This window comes from Brachyistius frenatus, unplaced genomic scaffold (genome assembly GCF_029030835.1).
Source record: "Brachyistius frenatus isolate BFR_SWC_R1_liver_20210118 unplaced genomic scaffold, ASM2903083v1 Contig_12, whole genome shotgun sequence".
Classification (NCBI taxonomy): domain Eukaryota; kingdom Metazoa; phylum Chordata; class Actinopteri; family Embiotocidae; genus Brachyistius; species Brachyistius frenatus.
Window position 1 is genome coordinate 6,522,989 of NW_027210611.1, and position 18,419 is coordinate 6,541,407.

General features: G+C 42.2%; 1 protein-coding gene across 1 annotated transcript; it reads left to right on the forward strand.

The window, feature by feature from the left end:
- The first annotated feature begins 296 nt into the window (after positions 1-296).
- LOC138617443 (protein APCDD1) lies at positions 297-18,258 on the forward strand. Its single transcript, XM_069692483.1, has 5 exons — positions 297-664; positions 7,516-7,699; positions 7,818-8,343; positions 15,608-15,929; positions 16,989-18,258. Exons 1-5 carry the CDS (start codon positions 625-627, stop codon positions 17,441-17,443), a joined length of 1,527 nt encoding a protein of 508 aa, XP_069548584.1. The 5' UTR covers positions 297-624; the 3' UTR covers positions 17,444-18,258.
- The last annotated feature ends 161 nt before the right edge of the window (positions 18,259-18,419 follow it).

Sequence of the window (18,419 nt, forward strand, 5' to 3'; positions counted from 1 at the left end):
CACTTGCCATTCAGTTCTATTTGGGACTATTACGTTGTGATGATATGATCTTGTTAGTGCTGCTTTGCCAGCTGGCATTGGACGCAGTGTTTTCACAGTCATTACTAAAAGATTTCCAGATTCAGCACTTGACTCAAACAACTTAAACCCATCGGCGACTTTTTTTGCAGTGTGGACCTGACAGTGGGAGAACTTCACCACACTCTCCACGCCCATGAAATATCTACATGGGCGGGGGGTCCAATCGCTGGACACACGTTCAGACACTCCTCCGGGGAGCAGCACGCAGGGCGCACAGAGGACGCGCGTAAAAGTAACCAAGCTGCCTCATTTGAACGCTGAACCGCAATCTTTACTTCTTGCAGGGAGCTGTGCCGTAAAGTTTGGACTTTATAGGTGTGATTCTTTGTTTTGAACCTCAAAGTACCGCTGTTGTTGTTTTTGTTTTTTGCGAATCGGAAGTGTATTCCCTGATAATGTTAGGATTTCTCAGGATTGTCTTCTCCACGTTTTGGATCCAAAATGTGAGGATTTCTGACGGAATAACGAAGGACGCTGCGTAAAGGAAAGCTTGAACTCCACAGTGTGACCAGTGAAACTCGTTTGAATCCCCTGAAGTGCGGAATGGGGTCGTCATCTACACTGCTTCTTGTTGCTTTTTTGGGTAAGTAACTTTTCCGTGTTTTGGTTGGATTTGTTATGAGGTCTAATGTGGTGCAACAAGTGTGGAGGTTTGACAAAATGAGTGAAAAACACGTTTTAACCCACGTGAGCAACAAAACAACAAAGTGCATACTACAGAAGAGGAAGATTTTTTTATTTTTTTTAATTTTTTTTTTATTAATGTAACGTGAAACAGGATGAGATCACACAGAGACATCTTATTCACTGAGGTGCTACATGTGGCCTCCGTTCACCTCAGCACACCTGTTTACCATCAGCTGTGTGTTTGTGTCCAACAAGACTAATAATCATAGCGTTATGCCCACAGTGATGTCTGAGGGTTAGAAGGCAATAAAAACGCTTCCCGAAGGCTGCTGGGCAGATGAAAGCATTGGGAGAATTAAGAGCCACTTAAAAACATCCATTCCCGATGAAACCCCCTGTCTGAGCAGCAGAGGATTAAGGGACTGCTGTTGACCCAGTCCATCTGCTCCCAGTGACAGTGGAAGGAAACATTTGGCAGCAACTTCAAATGACCGGGTTGAGATAAAAAAAAAAATATATATATATATATATATATATTCTGGAGTCCACTTATCCTTAAGTGTGTTTAAGGGAATCTAACGTTCAATTAGGTGGTGTGTTATTGCAGCCTTTCATCGTGGCAATGAAAATGCACTGTCAGCCTAGATTAGTGTGGGCTGTAAATTTACTGGGAGAGAAAACCTCAGCAAGCCTTCAGCAAAGAGAAACTGCAAAGTCTCAAAAAGACAGATATTCAGAGAAGTAAATGGACTCACGTGGAGAAACAGCTGCTTGTACTTCAACTTTTTACTGACATGAATTTAGGTCCTCTGTGCAGCCTCGGTGGACCTTTTAAAGTTTTATTATATCTCTAAATATTCAGCAATTTTAAAATGTAAGGGAGAAGTGTGGGATGGATTTTCTTTCTTTCGAAGGAAAAGTTGATTTGAGAACGTGCGAAGAGACTTTCTGTCCAGTGTTAGTCTTTGTTACTAAAGTTGAAGAAATAGACAATAACAACACAAATTCTTAAAAAAAAAAAAAATCAACATTTTAATCACAATTTCAAGCTGTAACTCTACTGATGTTATATTCCTATGTCTAATTCCAACATTAATATTCTGATTTCAAGTTTACAAGAGAAACTTTTTTTTATTCCACAAACAATTTCAGCAGCAGACACTCTAAATGGTTTACAAAAGAGCTTCGCCATATACCGAAGCATGAAATTAAATTAACAGTGAATTTAAAGCCACAGAGAATTTGGAAAAGGAACTCAAACGGAAATTCTATTCAATCATTTGCCAGAAATAGTGACATCTAGTTAGGCATACATGCACAAGACACAACAAAGTGTCAGTAATAATAACACTAACATTATAAGGAAATGGGAATAAAATAAATAAAATACAAAAAAACATATTGACCGTAATCAGGCTCTAAGAACTAAGTTGTAACACTGGTTTGAAAGTCAGTTACTTGCATTTTTCAGCTGTTAAAGTCTGTAAATAAACACTTTGATGTGTGACTTTTGAAAGCAGCCTGAGATGACAAAAGCAAAGTCCAAAGAGGACGAGTAATCAAGGCTGTAAGTGCAGAGGGAACAGTCAGAAGTTTTGACAACAAAAGGGACCGTCTGATTGAAAGTCATGTTGATGAAAGTTGGACAAAACTGCAGCGACAGAAAGAGACAGGATCAAACAAGAGGGGCAGACAGATGTTGGAGAGACACATAGTGATGACTGCCAGCAGCAGTGATTCGTTCTACGGCTGAAACCAGCAACACCTCAGCGAAGAAACCAAAACAATCTCACCTGAAGCTCCATTTAGTCAAAGTTCTGGAAGTTTTATCTATACCGTTATTTTATTATGGAAGTTTAACAGTTGTAATAGAATTGATTGTTGATTTTTTTTTTTTGGGGGGGGGGGTTTGGCCTCTTCAAGGATTCCCCCCCCCCCATGTTGGCTCAATATATGGTTGCAAAGTTTGTTTCTGACATTTGAAACTAAAAGCGTCCAAAAAATTTTTTTTTTAAATTGGAAACTCCAGAAAATTGTATACACTTTGAAATGAGACTGAAGGGACCCTGTTAGTATAAAAGTCTTGTTCCATTTGTGTGTAGTACATGTTAGTGTGTCCTTTTAGAAATTTAAAAATGCATTTTGTGTCATAGGCTAATGATAATAAAGATAGTAACGATAATAATAATAATACCTTCAAAATAACAACCAGGATTTAAAAATCTTAGTGATGTCAAAATGGAATAAATTGTATCCGTGCTCGTGGTAGTAATATCAGACATTCAATCTAGACTGAAATATCTAAACTATTGGATGCAGTGCCATGAAATCTTGTGCAAACATTCATGATCCCCAAAAGGATGAATCCTACTGTTTTCTAATGTCACCATGACGTTATGACAGTTATGGTTTTGAGAGACATGTTCTGGCAACTATGGAAGAAATTGACATGACATTTGGTGCAAATATTCATGTTCCACAGAAGATAAATTAAGATAAGTAACTTTGGACCTTTTTTTTTTTCCCACCACTGCCATCCTCAGGTCAAAGTTTTGATTCTAGACCAAATACAAAAAGTTGTGAGATTCCCACCAGCCTCAGACTTTAGCGCGAATTAACAAAATTTAGAAAGCAAAGACAGTAAAAAAAGAAAAAAAGATGGTGAACATGATAAACATTGTGAGCATGTTCGCATGTTGATGTTAGCATTCAGCTGGAAATATCACTGCGTCAAATTCTCGGAGCCGTTGGCATAACTTACCGCTTCTCCTCAATCTTGTCTGCCGCTTTAATTGTCGTCATTTCTTTTCTTTCTTTTTTTTTCTTAGTTGTAAAAACTCCAACACGACTCTTAAAAAGTCCCCCAAAAAAATGTGGCGCCACAATGTTAACAATCGTGTCACAGTACAGTGCTATATCGAACAAACGCAGTATTTTAACACTCTCATGTCCAACTCTGCAATAAAAAAACAACTCTCATTCAACCTCAATGCGCTTCATATGAAGCAACATTAGTGTTTTTAGTTTTAGTAACACTTTGCCTGCTGGCATTACATTCAATTTGGAAAAGTTGCTAATGTTTTTGTCTTTCTATCCAATTTCTTTTCCCATGTTTATTGATTGGGCGAGAAGATTTGGCACCAGAAGAGTTGCAGCTGCTTTTATGAGTCAACTGATGACGTGAATGCTTGCGAGGGAATCATGGGAACCTTTCCAGTTCTTACCTTCCCTCCCACGTGTTGGTGCAGCCTGACAGCTCGCTGCACGCTGTTGTTACTCAACCAAAACGTACGTGTTTTTCACGCCGAATGTAAAATCCTCACCTGTGCAACTCTCGGCTGCAGATGCACGCGCGTCGGCGCAGCAGGTGTAATATTTACCTGTAAAATCCGGCAACGCGAGTGTAGAAAGTCTTCTGAAATAGAAACCACTCGCGCTCCGGCTTCTGGATCCAGTCGTCCTCAAGTTAAAAGTGTTATTTTCTCTGCCCTCGTTCATTCCTTCATGGTCACTGCCAAAGTGTGAGATAACACAAAGAACGGTTCCTTTGTCTGGTCTCGGCTCCGGCACTTGTGGATTTCTCTCTTCCCATAAACGCTGCGGAGTCTCTCCTCTTGTCAGGGGTCCCGGCGCTCTTACCTCACCGGTGGGATCAGGCCAACTGGAAATGTTTGCCGTGGTTTTGGGCTCTGGGAGTTTTGTGGGCGCTTTGATTTAGATTGGGGAAAGCAGCGGCAGCGGCAGCGAGGGACCAGAGAGGGTCCGAGTCAAGCCCTTCTGATTATTGCCTTAATGAGGGAAGAGTTTAAAAAAAAAAAATAATAATAACGGTATTGGAAGAACCGTCGAGACGTATGATGCTTCCTCTTAAAAAGTAATTTTACAAACAGGCTACATGTAACCTCCTTGTAATCATTTCCTCGTTTATTTCCCTGTAAGCCTGTTTTCCATTTTGAGTTGGTTCGTATTTGGCTTTGATGTCATGTAAAAAGATTTGCTCTAAATAAAGCTCGCGTTTCATTATAATTTAGAAATTTTCTCAAGCTTTGGTCTGACGCTGCAGACTCTGGATCAGGTCTGTCTCTGTTCAAACAGCTGAACATCAGGCATTATCTGCCATCAAAAACGGCAAAAAAAAAACAACAACCTTGATTTAATATGACGCCTGTTATTCACAGATAAATGCGATTCGGGTTTCTTTCTGAACATTTCACGTCTTTTTAAGTGATGAGAAAGCCGAAAGTCACAGATTTGTTTCAACACTGGGAAAGATAATGAAGGTACTTTTATGATGTAAACCTGAAGTTGACCTTTGTTGACTTTGTGTGAATTAAAACTTTACCGAGAAACTTTTTTTGGTTCGGTTACCGGGAATTAAGACAATATTAATTTGGTGCACCTAAAAACGTTGTGGTGTTGATGAATGATGAATGATTCTGTTCCGTTTCTGTTGTTGTTGTAGGTACGACTGATAGGACTTCGATTAAGTTACACTAAGAAAGTATCAGACTTACCTCAGTAATAAAACAAAAAACAAATGCACCATTTAAAGTACTTAGTACAATCACATTACTTTCGTCCGCTGTCTAGTTTTTCCCGGAGCTTTCATCCCACCTATTGTCATGTGAGTAAAAGCTCCATATTTGTGTCATGTGAGGTTAACTTGGCACAGACGGGCAGCTTCTGAAAAGGCAACTGGACTTTGAGTTAAGTTTTTTGGCGGGTTGAAATACCTCTACTGAAGTCTGCACGTGTTTTTCCCATTTAAACTCCATTAACATGGAAGTTGTTTCTGGGTCTGAAAAGTGAAGCCAATTTGGAAGAGCCTTAAAGCGCATTACCTCTGAGGACCACTAGGAGCTGGCTCCAAAAGACTTCTGGCTCCAATAGGTCTAAAAAAGCATCAGCTTCTCTGATGGAATACAAAGTCAATGCATTTTTCCCACCATTCGTTATAGTGTCATAAATATGGACATGACGGCGTGTCAATCAAACAGTCCGCAGTCTGCTTTTAGGAGCAGGAAGCAGACTATTAAAAACAATTTATCTATCATTTGTTATTGAAATTGTTGCAGATTTTCTGTCATTTCACTGATTAATTAATTGATTCCTTCAGTAATAATTCATTAGTTGATTGTTAGTTGATTTAGTTAAATGATCTTTGTATATTCTCCAGCCCTAGTTTTGTGTATCTGTGTTCATGCTGGTGTGTTTGTGCTTTTTCTTTTTTTATACCTCAGCTTTGAGAGAAATTCACGTTTTCACATTTTATATGGGAACAGGCACACATTTGTGTCTCCACTTTTGTCCGTGTTTTGTGTGTTAATTCCACCCCGAACTTCACCTGCCATTAAACCTCGGGTTATATATGACCTGGGTGGGGTAAAACGTTTGTTTGTGTTTCACATCTTACAGGTTGCCTTATAAATACAGACACACACACAGACACACTGGTGGTTTCTGCTCTCGTCATTGTGAAAACAAGCTGTTGGCAGCCGCTCAGGGTCTTTCCCGTGGTCTAAACTCACTGCAGGTGCAAAAAAAAAACACCTCGCACATATACACATACAGAACATGCAGCAAACTGTGAAGCCTCTGCTTTGATTTTTAACACAGCTCCAGCGAGCAAAGCAGCGTTACTAATACCACCAGCTGAGTCGGGGATCAAGTCTCCCCACTGTCCAGTGTTTCCACTGAGCAGCGCTGTGATGTGGTGATTTACACACAAGCCTGGGCTAGCTCGCGGAGGAGCTGCTTCGCTGGGTGTAAAACAGCTGGACGGAGCTTTGTTCTTCATGGAGCTTTTGACTTCTTTTAATCAGATGTTTTCGTCCCACCCTCTGTGTTATTAGTCTCAAATTAAAAGCGCAGAGGCGACCGCAGCGGCATTCCTGGGCGTTAAATTATATTGCCAGGCAAGTCGGGTCCAATAGAAAGAATTTAAAGCAAAGTCTTCATATTTCAAGGTAGATTTTGATGATATTAGAGTATCACATGGAATAAATCCTCGCTGGAATGTGAGCTTCAGGGCTTTTATTTGGCTGCAGGCTTTGAAAATGCTTTCATTTCCGATATGTTATCCCTTTAAGCTCGGTCCATCGCCGAAGGTATTGTTATTTCGTGCGGTGCATCAAGGGCATGCGGACAGGGTGGGAACCGAGCGTATGCGATTCCCGCTCTCGTCTTTGCGTCTTTATTTCAGCACGATCTTCTCACTTCTTTGTTTCGGTGTTTGTTCAAGTCGGTTGCGGGATCAGTTTTTCAACTTTGCCTTTTCATCACATCATCAGCTAATGTTAACCTATAAAGACTCCACTCATACCAGGTGTTGCAGGTCGCTGATACATGTCTGTAATCCCTGGTGTGATGACACGAGTTAAACTGACTAAATTATACCTTCTAAACACTTCAAAGAAGACGTGCAGATTGAAACCATGACATTAAAACTAACAATCCGACTGCTTTTCCTGTTTGATCTCAGTGTATTTACCTTTATTAGTTGTTTTAAAAGCGGTTGTATTTCATTTGTTAGGATGTAAAGATCCAAACTGAAAAGCCCTGCCAGATTAAACAGATTCCTCAGTGGTTTATTTAACTTTTCTACAGCAACAAAGCAAAAATCTGAAGTTCAAGCACTGCTGATGGCCCTTAAAACAACTAATTTAAATGTACTTCTATGATTTTTAGTGTGCATGCATATCTTATCCTCATGAAACGATGGAATTAAGACGCCAATATTCAAAAACTTTACAAGTTTATTTAAAGAATGTCAGGTTACGGCTCACCTCGGTGTCGTTGTTCCCACAGTTTGGGCCGAAGGTTCCTCTCTTCACTACTTGGACGGTCGCTCCAGCCGTCTCTCCCACGAGAAAACCTTCGGCCGGTCCCTCAAAGACTCCCAGTGCCATCATATGCTGAAGCACCTACACAATGGCGCCCGAATCACTGTGCAGATGCCTCCCAGCGTGGAGGGCCACTGGGTGTCCACCAGGTTTGTTTATTTTCTCTTTTACTTCTCATAACTCTTAAGCTTTCCAAATGATTTCTGTTGATTTTGAGCAGGATCAAGGTAAACGTTGGCATCACTGAATCGTTTTCCTGTCTTGCAGCTGTGAGGTGAGACCGGGGCCGGAGTTTTTGACGCGCTCCTACAGGTTTTACCCCAACAACACCTTCCAGGCTCACCAGTTCTACTACGAGGACAACCACTGCACCAAACCCACCTACACGCTGGTGATCCGGGGTCGACTGCGCCTACGCCAGGCCTCCTGGATCATCCGCGGGGGCACAGAGGCGGAGTATCACCTCCACCGCGCCCAGATGGTGTGTCACACAGCCACCGTGGCCAAAGAGCTCAGCCACAGGCTCAACCACAGCTGCCGCGGGGCCGTGAAGGGCCCCTGGGAGCCCAGCGTGACCTACGAGCTGTGGAGCGAGGAGGGCGGCTACGACTGCTCCCGAGAGCTGAACTTTGCCATGCACGAGCTGCAGCTGCTGAGAGTGGAGAAGCAGTACCTGCACCACAACCTGGACCACCTGGTGGAGGAGCTGTTTTTAGGAGACATCCACACCGAGCCGTCGCAGAGGCTGTACTACAAGCCGTCCAGCTACCAGACCGCCCTGCAGAACGCCAAGGTCAGTCTCTCAGTTAGGGTTCAGAGGGATGAGGGTGACATGTGGCTGTGGACTTTTTTTTTCCTCGAGCAAAACCTTCTGGCTTGAATAGACTTGAATAGATCAGTGGTTCCCACCTGCGAGCTCCTGCTAGAGGTTCTTAAAGCGGGGCTTAAACTCTTTGTCTTATTACTTATTGAACCGCTGGATAGTTTTACATCTAGAGTCCTCGGAAAAAAACTTGTCTAAGAAGCAGTATCAATATTTGGTTCATTTTTTTTTGAGGGGTCAAAAGATAAAAAGGTTGATGAATCAATGCTGCCGATTAACACCTTTTAACTGCTTCACGAGTCGCCATGTTGCAGTGACGCACAGGTGAACTTCAGGATGCTATGACATCACTGTTGGGTGTGGTTAAAGGTGCAACAGGGTATACATTTATTCGGGATGCTGGAGGGGACCTGGTTGAAACTTTTCAGACTTTTTCACCTCTAAGTTTCTGTGTCTGTGCTGCATTCATGGACAATATCTATTGTAAAGTTGTTGGCAGTGCAAAATCTATCCCAATGAAAAGTGTTAATAACCGCAAACCGATCAGATCGGAACTAACAGTAGGGATTGATTTCTATTTTATATATTCCTGAATTGGAAGTTGAATTAAGTTTTCTGTTATTGGTCACCTTACTGTTGACTCAGGGAGCGTTGCTGACAGCCACTCCACCCTCCTCCCTTTCACCCATATGCTGACCTACCAGCAGGAGTCTGCAGTTCAGCATCAGGGACGTGAACTCCTCCTGCCCACAAACTCGAGTCTTGTGTTCATTGGAACGTACGAACGAGTTCGAGTATGGTTTTGTTTTCAGTCCCGAGCATTCGGGTCAGCGCTTAACCTCAGCTGAACTCCACTCCCAGTGTGTCGACCCTCCACGCCACAAAGACCACACACACCAAGACAGAGCAGGAATTGTTTTTTTGTTTTTTAAAAAAAAGAAAGCGAGTTATTTTGTGCATCGACACCCTGAGACTAACGTACAGTTTATTAAATAGGTGGACTAAACAATAACTGCCTCACGTACATAGACCGCTGAAATGTCCAGCTAATTTGTAATTTTCTATGATTGACAACTGACAGGAAAATCTGAAATATTCTGAGGCAGTGAGGTCCAACTGTCCGGTGCTACAAACATCCACCTTTCGCCTATTTAAATAATGAATTAGGAGCAGTGTGTATGTCAATAATCTTGGCCTTATAACACACGTTAAACATTTGCACTGATGGAAACCAGAAGCTGTGTACATTCTGATTTCATCTCCCGCACGTAAAGTTGAGAGAGAGCGAGAGAGAGAGAGAGAGCCCTTTCTTCCCTCCACTGTGCTTACGGGATGCAATTTCACTATTTACACTGCTGAACAGCAGTTTCCCCGCCGGCTGAAACCCTGGAGTGATGTTTTCACTGTCACCCTCTACAGAGATTACAATGAAATCCTGTTCGGGTCCGCTGTCTAAATAAACATCCATTTGTAGGTGGGGGATGACGGGGCTTGGTGTTTCTGATCAGAATGTAAACAGAGTGTGGAGAGAGGAGCTGTGATCCGACGAGCTCCCCCGTGGCGCTGTAATGACCACAGCGGCCTTCCTTAAGCCCCGCCGGCCTGCAGCGCCGCAACGTGAAACCGGGCCTATCTCTGGGAGCAATCAACATGTGGTATTCCTAGAATTTGGACTCATGCAGCCCTATGAATTATTCCGGCGAGCACATACCAGGTCTGATTTCATGCATGCCTGAGGCTCGAATCAAAGTGTTGCATGAGCGCCGTTTCTCCTCGATCTTCTCTGAATAAAACGGACGTCCGGGTGTTCTCGGCGCGATGATCCACTCTGAGGTGGAAAGTTGCGGTTGGTCAAACACAGTTACAGCATTACCCAAAGGCTCGGTTCACCCAAATGATCAAAACAGAGATATTTTTACATGCAGATAGTTCTGGTTTTATTTACCGAAGATCTCTTCGAGTCTCTTTGATTTCTGCTGCCAGTTCAGTGAAGGATGAAATTCCTTTTCTGGTGCTCATAACATTGAAAAACTACTTTAAAAAAAATATATATATATCATATTTTTCTAAGCATACCGCTCCACCCCACTTTATTGTGGACAATCAAAACTAATATGCTGTCAACTTTTTACAGGGCGGAAATCAGTTCTAATACAAACTGTTCAGTGTGTTTTTTTGGGGTTATCCAACAAAATAACAAGTCATTTTCTTTGGAATGAAATGCTGCAGTTAATTTATTTTAAAGCTGCACTAATCAATGTTTGTATGAAAAATGGGCCAAAAATAATTGTGTAACATGCAGTACCTGGTGTCACCTGTCGCCGGGAACTCGCAGAAGGTTTTGGACACATTTTTCCAGCTCCATTTTAACATCTTTCAGCTCAGTGTTTTGGTTTTACAGCCAGGAACTTTATTGTTTTGATTCAAGCTAACAGACACAGAAACTTAGCAACTAGCTGGTAAACACTGTGGAGCATTTAGCTGCTAAAGACATGTTCCACATAGAAAATGGTGGAGACCAAAACGGAGCTAAATGAAGCGTGAATACTGCTGTACGGGTAAATTGGCAAATGTTTGATTGCATGTTTTCCCCATAGACTCACTGATGAGGTGATAATGCATCACTGTTGTGTTTGCAACTTTCTGTGCTGCCCCCAAGTGGCCAGAAATGCATGAATCCAGCTTTAAATATGTTTTCAATGCCCTGACTGTCTCAAATTAAATTCCACTGACCTCCACTGCGTTTGAGGAATCTCAAATGCGTATATTACAAAACCTCAGCGCCTACACCCAACACTAACGGCTTGGCAGACTCCAGTAGGGAGAAGTGATGAAATTCTGGATGTTGTTTTGTTATTTGGGTGAACTGAGCTTTTAAAGAATGGTAATTTGCTTCAATAGTACGAGCCAGCGTTATACAGAAGGCATTTTTAAGCAACAAAAGTTTTACTGCTTTTAGAGTGTTGGTCATCTTTTTGGTCATCAGCTGAGATCGTGTAATAAATTAAGTTTTGAATTAGATATTGAAGCAGCAGTACAGAATACCACGCTCCTTCCTACACACACACACACAAAAAAAAATCCCTCCACTCTAGCATCTCTTGAAATTGTAATAGTTTCTTTTCGGTGGGGTTTTTTTTTATTGCCGTGCTGACTCTCCAATCCATTAATCTTAAGCGGAGCACCCAGAGCTGGTCCCAGTCCAGAACATTTGCTGGTGCCAGCGTGTTCATTTGTGGTTACTGGGTGGGACTCAGCAGTGATGCAAGAGTAAAGCAGCAGACTCTGTTTTTTAAGTTTGTTTCTTTCATTTTCTGTCGCCCTGGCTCGCTGCTGCGTCACTGAGGTGGAGTAATGACCACTGGATAATGATCCTTGTAAGAAGGGGATCTGTGTTTTTATGTTGTTGCTGTTTTCAAATGCATTTGGACACAACCTTCATGCAGAAGTACATTTTTGATCTTGTTGTTCTTTCTTTAGTTTGGTTTATGTTACAATGACCTTTTGTTACTTCTTTGTGAGCTTATAAACCCTTGAAGTACAATTTAAACTTGAGCAATTAAGCCAGTCAGACTAAGATAAGACTCTAATTATGAATTCCTGGGAAGTCATCTTACAGGAGAGATGCTGGTCTAGCTCAAAGGATACTAACGTAAAAAAAAAAAAAAAACATGAAAGTTGTCCAGAAGCAAATATTATATGAGCAACAGAAACCATGTGAGGCTTTAAGACATTTTTGTCAAAACCTGTTGGTACAGATACAGACAGGATATCTTCCAGTGAACTATGTAATCCTTAAAATCCCCAAATGAAAGAAGCTGCCAAACAAAGTGGAATTCTATCTACCACGGCTTAGATTGCACATTATTTGTGTGTCACTTGTCATTTACAGGAAACAAAGGCAGTAATATCCTCCCTCGTTCCTCCTTTTTCTTCAGTTTCAGAAGTTCTAAAACGCTTTGTTTCTAGCAAAACGTATGTATCGAACAATCCGTATACTGTAGCTGCTCTGTTGCAAAGAAACCTGCCTGTTTACGATTTCTTAGTAGTAATAAAGTTCAAATTTGCAAATCGCCGCTGCTTTAACTTTTACTTCATTAACAATACCTTTGAACTGTGCACGCTTAAAGGTTCAGTGTGTAGTATTTAGCAATTTCATGGCAACACCTTTGGCAACAGGCTATTGACAAATTGTTGACATTTAATGGACTAAATGTCATTCAAAAAAATAATAATAATAATCCCCAGATTAATTGATAATGAAAATTGGCATTAATTGCAGGCCTATTACCTTCTATTGCTGCTGATCATCTGTCAACATCTCTGCGTAGGAAAGACATCAAGGGAAAACGGTGTGCGAATGTCAAACTGATTTCACCTCTGGGCTGTGTTTTTATTGGCTGTTAAAAAATGAAATCCGGGGTTCAAGGTGGAGCTGAGGTTGAAGCAAGTAAACCGCAACAACAAAGCGTCAAAGCCGGAAAGAGCTGAAGCTGAAACCTTGAAAAACTTTAGCGCAGATTAAACATTTGCGAGATATTAATGAGTGACCTTCAGAGTTTCGGGTAGGGGGGATTTGGTTACTCCGGGATGTATTGAATTTCTTTCAATACATTTTTTTTTTTTGGTGAAATTATTGTCAGCATCGCCACTGAGGTTCACAAACTGTAAGAGCAAATAAACATGATGTTAGTTTAGAGCTTAGTTTTATGTGACATGGTTCATCTCCAGGTCGGCGAAAAGTTCTCAATCATCCAATAAAAACTATAAATTGGGTCTGAATCATATTTTTTTTAAACGGTGTCACAGCGGCAGTAAAACTTTTATTTGCAACCTGCAAATAATTGAAGAAACACTGGGTTGCGTAAAGCTCGCTTAGGGCTGCATTGGCTTTAAAACTCAGCGCTGGTGATTGCAGTTAATTACAAACGAACATATTAATCTTTTTTTTTTTTATGACTGGTGACCATTTTTCTCGGCGAGGTTCTGCCATATTCAACTACTCTCAGCAACTATCTCAATCGGCGTTTATGCAAGGGAACAGAGTCCATTTAGCAAAAGCACTTTACTAATTTGATTGTATAATTAATTATTTCATGCCAACAGTTTAAAAAGTTCCATTCCGACACACAATCCAAAATGGTAGGCTGTTAAAAAAAATATAGACCAGTTAAACAATACAATAAAGCCGTTTGTGATTATTGCAATTATCCAAGGTTATATGATTTACAAATGCAAAGGTGGAGATATCTGTAAACAAACAAGAAACAGTAGCGCAAATGAAATGTTTGTAGAAAAGTTTGTACAGTGTAAAGATTTAAGATCTATTTTTGTGATATTTACTTGGCCACTGACTCGTTTTTTTTTAGAGTGTGCAGATCTGGGACATGTTTTCCACACCTGCCTCAGAAACTCCACCCACTTCTGCTCTTTTTTCCTGTGTCCATATATATATATATACACACACTAAAACGTACTGTATTTATTTCTCCTTTTTCCCTCTCCATATATATTCGGTACTAATACGCACCAACACAGACGCACAAGTGTTGAGGTACACAGCCGTTAAAATAACACGCACACACACAGTGATCCAGTCGTCCCATTAACCTCTCACTCTGAGGCGGTTGTGGAGCTGCACTGGGATTTTCTCCTCTACAGGATGTAGTGATACTCCTGTTTTTTGTCTTTCACTGTTCTCCTTTTCTTTTCTTTTCTTTTCTTTTTTTTTTTTAACTCCCCATAAATCGAATGCAGACGTAATGTTGTCTGGGAAAAGAGTGATCGAGTTGAGGTTAGGTCTTACATTTTGACCACCCTCAAATAACAACAAAAAAAACCCCCAAAAAACTGAACCGCCTCCCAGGAGTTTCGTCTTTGGAGGAGGTTTTGTGGAATACTGCACGAAGGCTTCCAGCTCCAAATCCGTCAGGTCCTCGAGTCTTTTGTCCGGTCCGAGAGCCGCAGCTGTCCTTTACGTGGTCATTATGATTACATGCTGCTCCACTAAACCAGACGTGATTTCAACTGAATATGATTAATGTGCCATTTATGGATTTGCAAAGCCTTTTTTTTTTTTTGTAGTGTGTGGAGGAGGAGGGGGGGGGGGGCATCCTGGTTTGTAAGAAGCATGAAAGCTCGGCTCACTGTTCACCGTGTCGTGGCTGCAGTTCATCCAGACATCTGTCTTTTTACAGTAAAATGATGAGTTCACTCTTGAGAGAGAAAGAAAAAAGGCTGCAGCCTCGTCTGGCTTCCAACGCTCTCCAGATTCAGACCGAAGGAAATTGTTTTTCCTCTTACACCTTTGAGCGGACGCCAGCCGTCTTTTGCGTGACTTTCACAACACGGTGTACTGATGATGGATCAAGTTTTCAATGAACATGCCTCTGCGTGACGTTCAGTGGCAGCTCGAACTCCCGAGTTTGCGAACAAAAGTGCAGCCTCGGCAGACGGCTGGTTGACCAGGTCTTTGGGGATTTTCTGACCTCATGAACAAATTTACTTTTATTCATTCTATTCCCCATGTTTTTTTTTTTTTTTTTTTTTTCCAGTGTCATAAAACAGCAATTTTAGTTTTATTACAGTTGTATCAAAGTAAATGTCCGCCTAATATTTCATCAAGTACATGTTGAGATAGCTGGAATCGGGTCTGTCTCGTGGTTTGTCCGACGGAAGATACCGACAAGTTTATTTTTCAGCTGCGAAATTATTTTCAAAAGCCAATTTATCTTTACAGCCGGCGTCGCTCATCGCAACACGTTGTCCTTGAATCACTTCCCCTTCAAACGTTTGCAACGAGGATAAAAGAAGAAGAAGAAAAAAAAAAGTGTTTACATCCACGTTTTTGTTGCGAGCAATTCCTTTTTTCACAAATGTCGTCGGCCTACTGGAAAGCTATTTTGTGCGTTATCAGCACCAATTAGTGGAACGGCACTAAACCGGAGGCAGTAATTTGCATCCCTGTGCGAGACACCCGCATCAAAACATTTGTTCTAGAGCACCGCCAGCGGTCAGAAACGCCACATGGTACCTTTTGAGGAAAGCTCGTAAAGAAATCTTTGATTTTAGTTCATGTAAAGAAATGAATATTTTCAGTACTTGGTTCCCTTAAAAAAAATATATATATTTTCCTTGTAATTCCACCCCCCCATTATCTTCCACTACATAAACCACTCGGACAATATCAATATTTTCTGTACCCTTTTTAAAATTTTTTTTTAATTATTTTCAGAACCACGACCACGGCTGCATCGCCTGCCGCATCATCTACCGCTCAGACGAGTTCCACCCTCCCATCCTGCCGCCACGGGCCGACCTGACCGTCGGGCTGTACGGCCAGTGGGTGAGCCAGCGCTGCGAGGTTCGACCGGAGGTCCTCTTCCTCACCCGCCACTTTGTTTTCCATGACAACAACCACACCTGGGAGGGCCACTACTACCACTACTCCGACCCCGTCTGCAAGCACCCGACCTTCACCATCTACGCCCGCGGACGCTACAGCCGAGGGCTTCACTCCACCCGCGTGATGGGCGGGACGGACTTCGTCTTCAAAGGTAACTCGGGGGGCGGGGGGGGGGGGGATATTTTCCTCATTTTTTTATCGTGCTGGACTGGTGCTGAGTACCAAGTACCGGCAGAGCGGCGCGGCGGTTGGCGCCGTCGCCTCTACGGCCAGGAGGTTCTGGGTTCGATCCTGTACCTGGGGCGTTTTCTGTGCGGAGTTTGCGTGTTCTCCCTGCGTGGGTTCTCTCCGGGTACTCCGGCTTCCTCCAAAAGACGTGCACGTCAGGTTCATTGGTGATTCAACAAGTCATACGAAAGCATGTTATCCGAAATATCACCAAAAAGTCATACTATATAGCATCTCAAGAATATGAAAAAGAGTCATTCTACAGCATGTCGTCCAAAATATGAAAAAAAAGTCATACTATTATCATATTTGGACGACATGCTATTTTTTTTTTTTTTATCATATTTGAATATACTATATTATATATATATATAATATACTATATGACTGCAGTATGACTTATTCATATTCTTGACGACATGCTATGGTATGTTTTATTTTTAATATTCCGGACAAAATGCTATAGTATGAATTTTTTTCATATTTCGGACGACATACTTTGACATATGACTTTTTTTTTTTTTTTTTTTTTCCTGCGTGACAAATGGCACAGTGGTGCAGTGGTTAGAACAGTTACAAGAACATGGAGAACTTCCTGGGTTTGATTCCCACTTCAGACGTGCACATCAGTTCAAAAATAAAGTCATACATGTTGTACATCAGTTCAAAAATAAAGTCATACATGTTGTACATCAGTTCAAAAATAAAGTCATACATGTTGTACAAATACTTAATACAGAGTCATACTATATAGTATGTCGTCCAAAATGTGCACAGCAGCCGTAACGTCAGTGGCAAATATATATACTATAGTCATATAGTCGTTCATATTATAGTATGACTTCCAAAATATGAAAAAAAAAGGAATGTTTTCCAGAATATATAAAAAAAAATTTTTTTAAAAATTCATACTGTGACTGTGATCCAAATGTTGATCTTTAAGATCGGAGCCGACGGGTCTTCTCGTGTCTTCCTCCTCTAGTGAACCACATGAGAGTGACGCCCATGGACTTCGCCACCACCTCCCTCCTCAACGTCTTCAACGGTAACGAGTGTGGAGCGCAGGGGTCCTGGCAGGTCGGGGTGGAGCAGGACGTCACCTTAACCAACGGCTGCGTGGCGCTGGGCATCCGACTGCCCCACACAGAGTACGAGCTCTTCCGCATGGAGCAGGACGCCCACGGCCGCTACCTGCTCTACAACGGCCAGCGACCCAGCGACGGCTCCAGCCCGGACCGCCCGGAGAAGCGGGCCACGTCCTACCAGATGCCCCTGGTCCAGTGTTCGTCGTGCAGCCAGGCGTCCGATCGCGGCCACGGCGACGACGGGTCTCGCAATGACTGCGCGGGACGGCACGGAGGCGGCCGGAGGGACGCGGCGGCGGCGGCGGCGGCGGCGGCGTTCGTCGCCGCTCTGCTTCTCTTCGGGCAGAGTTAAGAGAGCCGGTTTGGGCTTCTTTTTTTTTTCTTTTTTCTTTCACAAAAGACACACCTGGACAAGAGTGTGGATTTACAAGAGAAGTCTGAGAAAACAGGGAGACCTTCTTGTTAAAATAGCAGCAAAAAAAAAAAAAAAAAAAAAGTAAACTTTTACATTGCGACGCGGAGGAGGATGAAAACTGGTCTCCGTACCTCCGATCCTGATCTCCGGCTGCCAAAGACTCGACACTGCTGCACCACAGAAACTGCACTTTAAGAGTGGAACCAAAGACCGACCCGTCCCGCGTTTCCACAAAGACGACTTTGTACCCACACAGACCCGAGATGATGTTTTCTACCGTGTATATACCGATAACGATCGATGGTTTTGTTCCGCAAAAAGACAATTTGATGCGTGGAAACGTTTTCTACAGTGAATTCTTGACAACGGACCTTCCTGTCTCGGGGACATACGCTCGTGAGTTGCTGTTTACAGTAAAAAGGGATCCACAGTACATATATTATAGTTTTTTTGTGTGTTTTTTTTTTACATATTATAAACTCAGCTGCAGCCTTCTAATCCAAATAACGATTGCGACGTCGTTTTGAATGCAATAAAAACTTGGTTGATGTGCACACGATTATCTTGCGTATTCTAGAAATGATTTGATTCCCTCGCCGCTCGGACTGCTGCGTCTTCGCCGGCCGACACGTGACCTCGTTTCCAACGAGTTTTTGTTTTGTTTTTGAAGATTACGTAATTATCGGAGTGGGAAAGCACGGCAGGAAAATTGACGTTCTCAACGGTTCAGGAGTTCGCCGACGCCGTCGCCCGCCCGATGTTTTACACCCGGCTCATCGGTCATAACTCGGCTCCACTTAAAACAAGACGGCATTAATGAGGTTGATCAACATGCAGCAATTCTAGCAATTGGCAGTGGTGTTTAATGTCATGATTCGTTTTACATTGACAGAATTTGGTAGTTAAACCTCTG

What these genes read in the sequence shown, in the direction of transcription:
- LOC138617443 (XM_069692483.1), top strand. Translation starts at nt 625, where the DNA reads ATGGGGTCGTCATCTACACTGCTTCTTGTTGCTTTTTTGG. An exon ending in GGCCACTGGGTGTCCACCAG is followed by an intron (nt 7,700 to 7,817) that starts GTTTGTTTATTT and finishes CCTGTCTTGCAG; the next exon opens with CTGTGAGGTGAGACCGGGGC. An exon ending in CCGCCCTGCAGAACGCCAAG is followed by an intron (nt 8,344 to 15,607) that starts GTCAGTCTCTCA and finishes AATTATTTTCAG; the next exon opens with AACCACGACCACGGCTGCAT.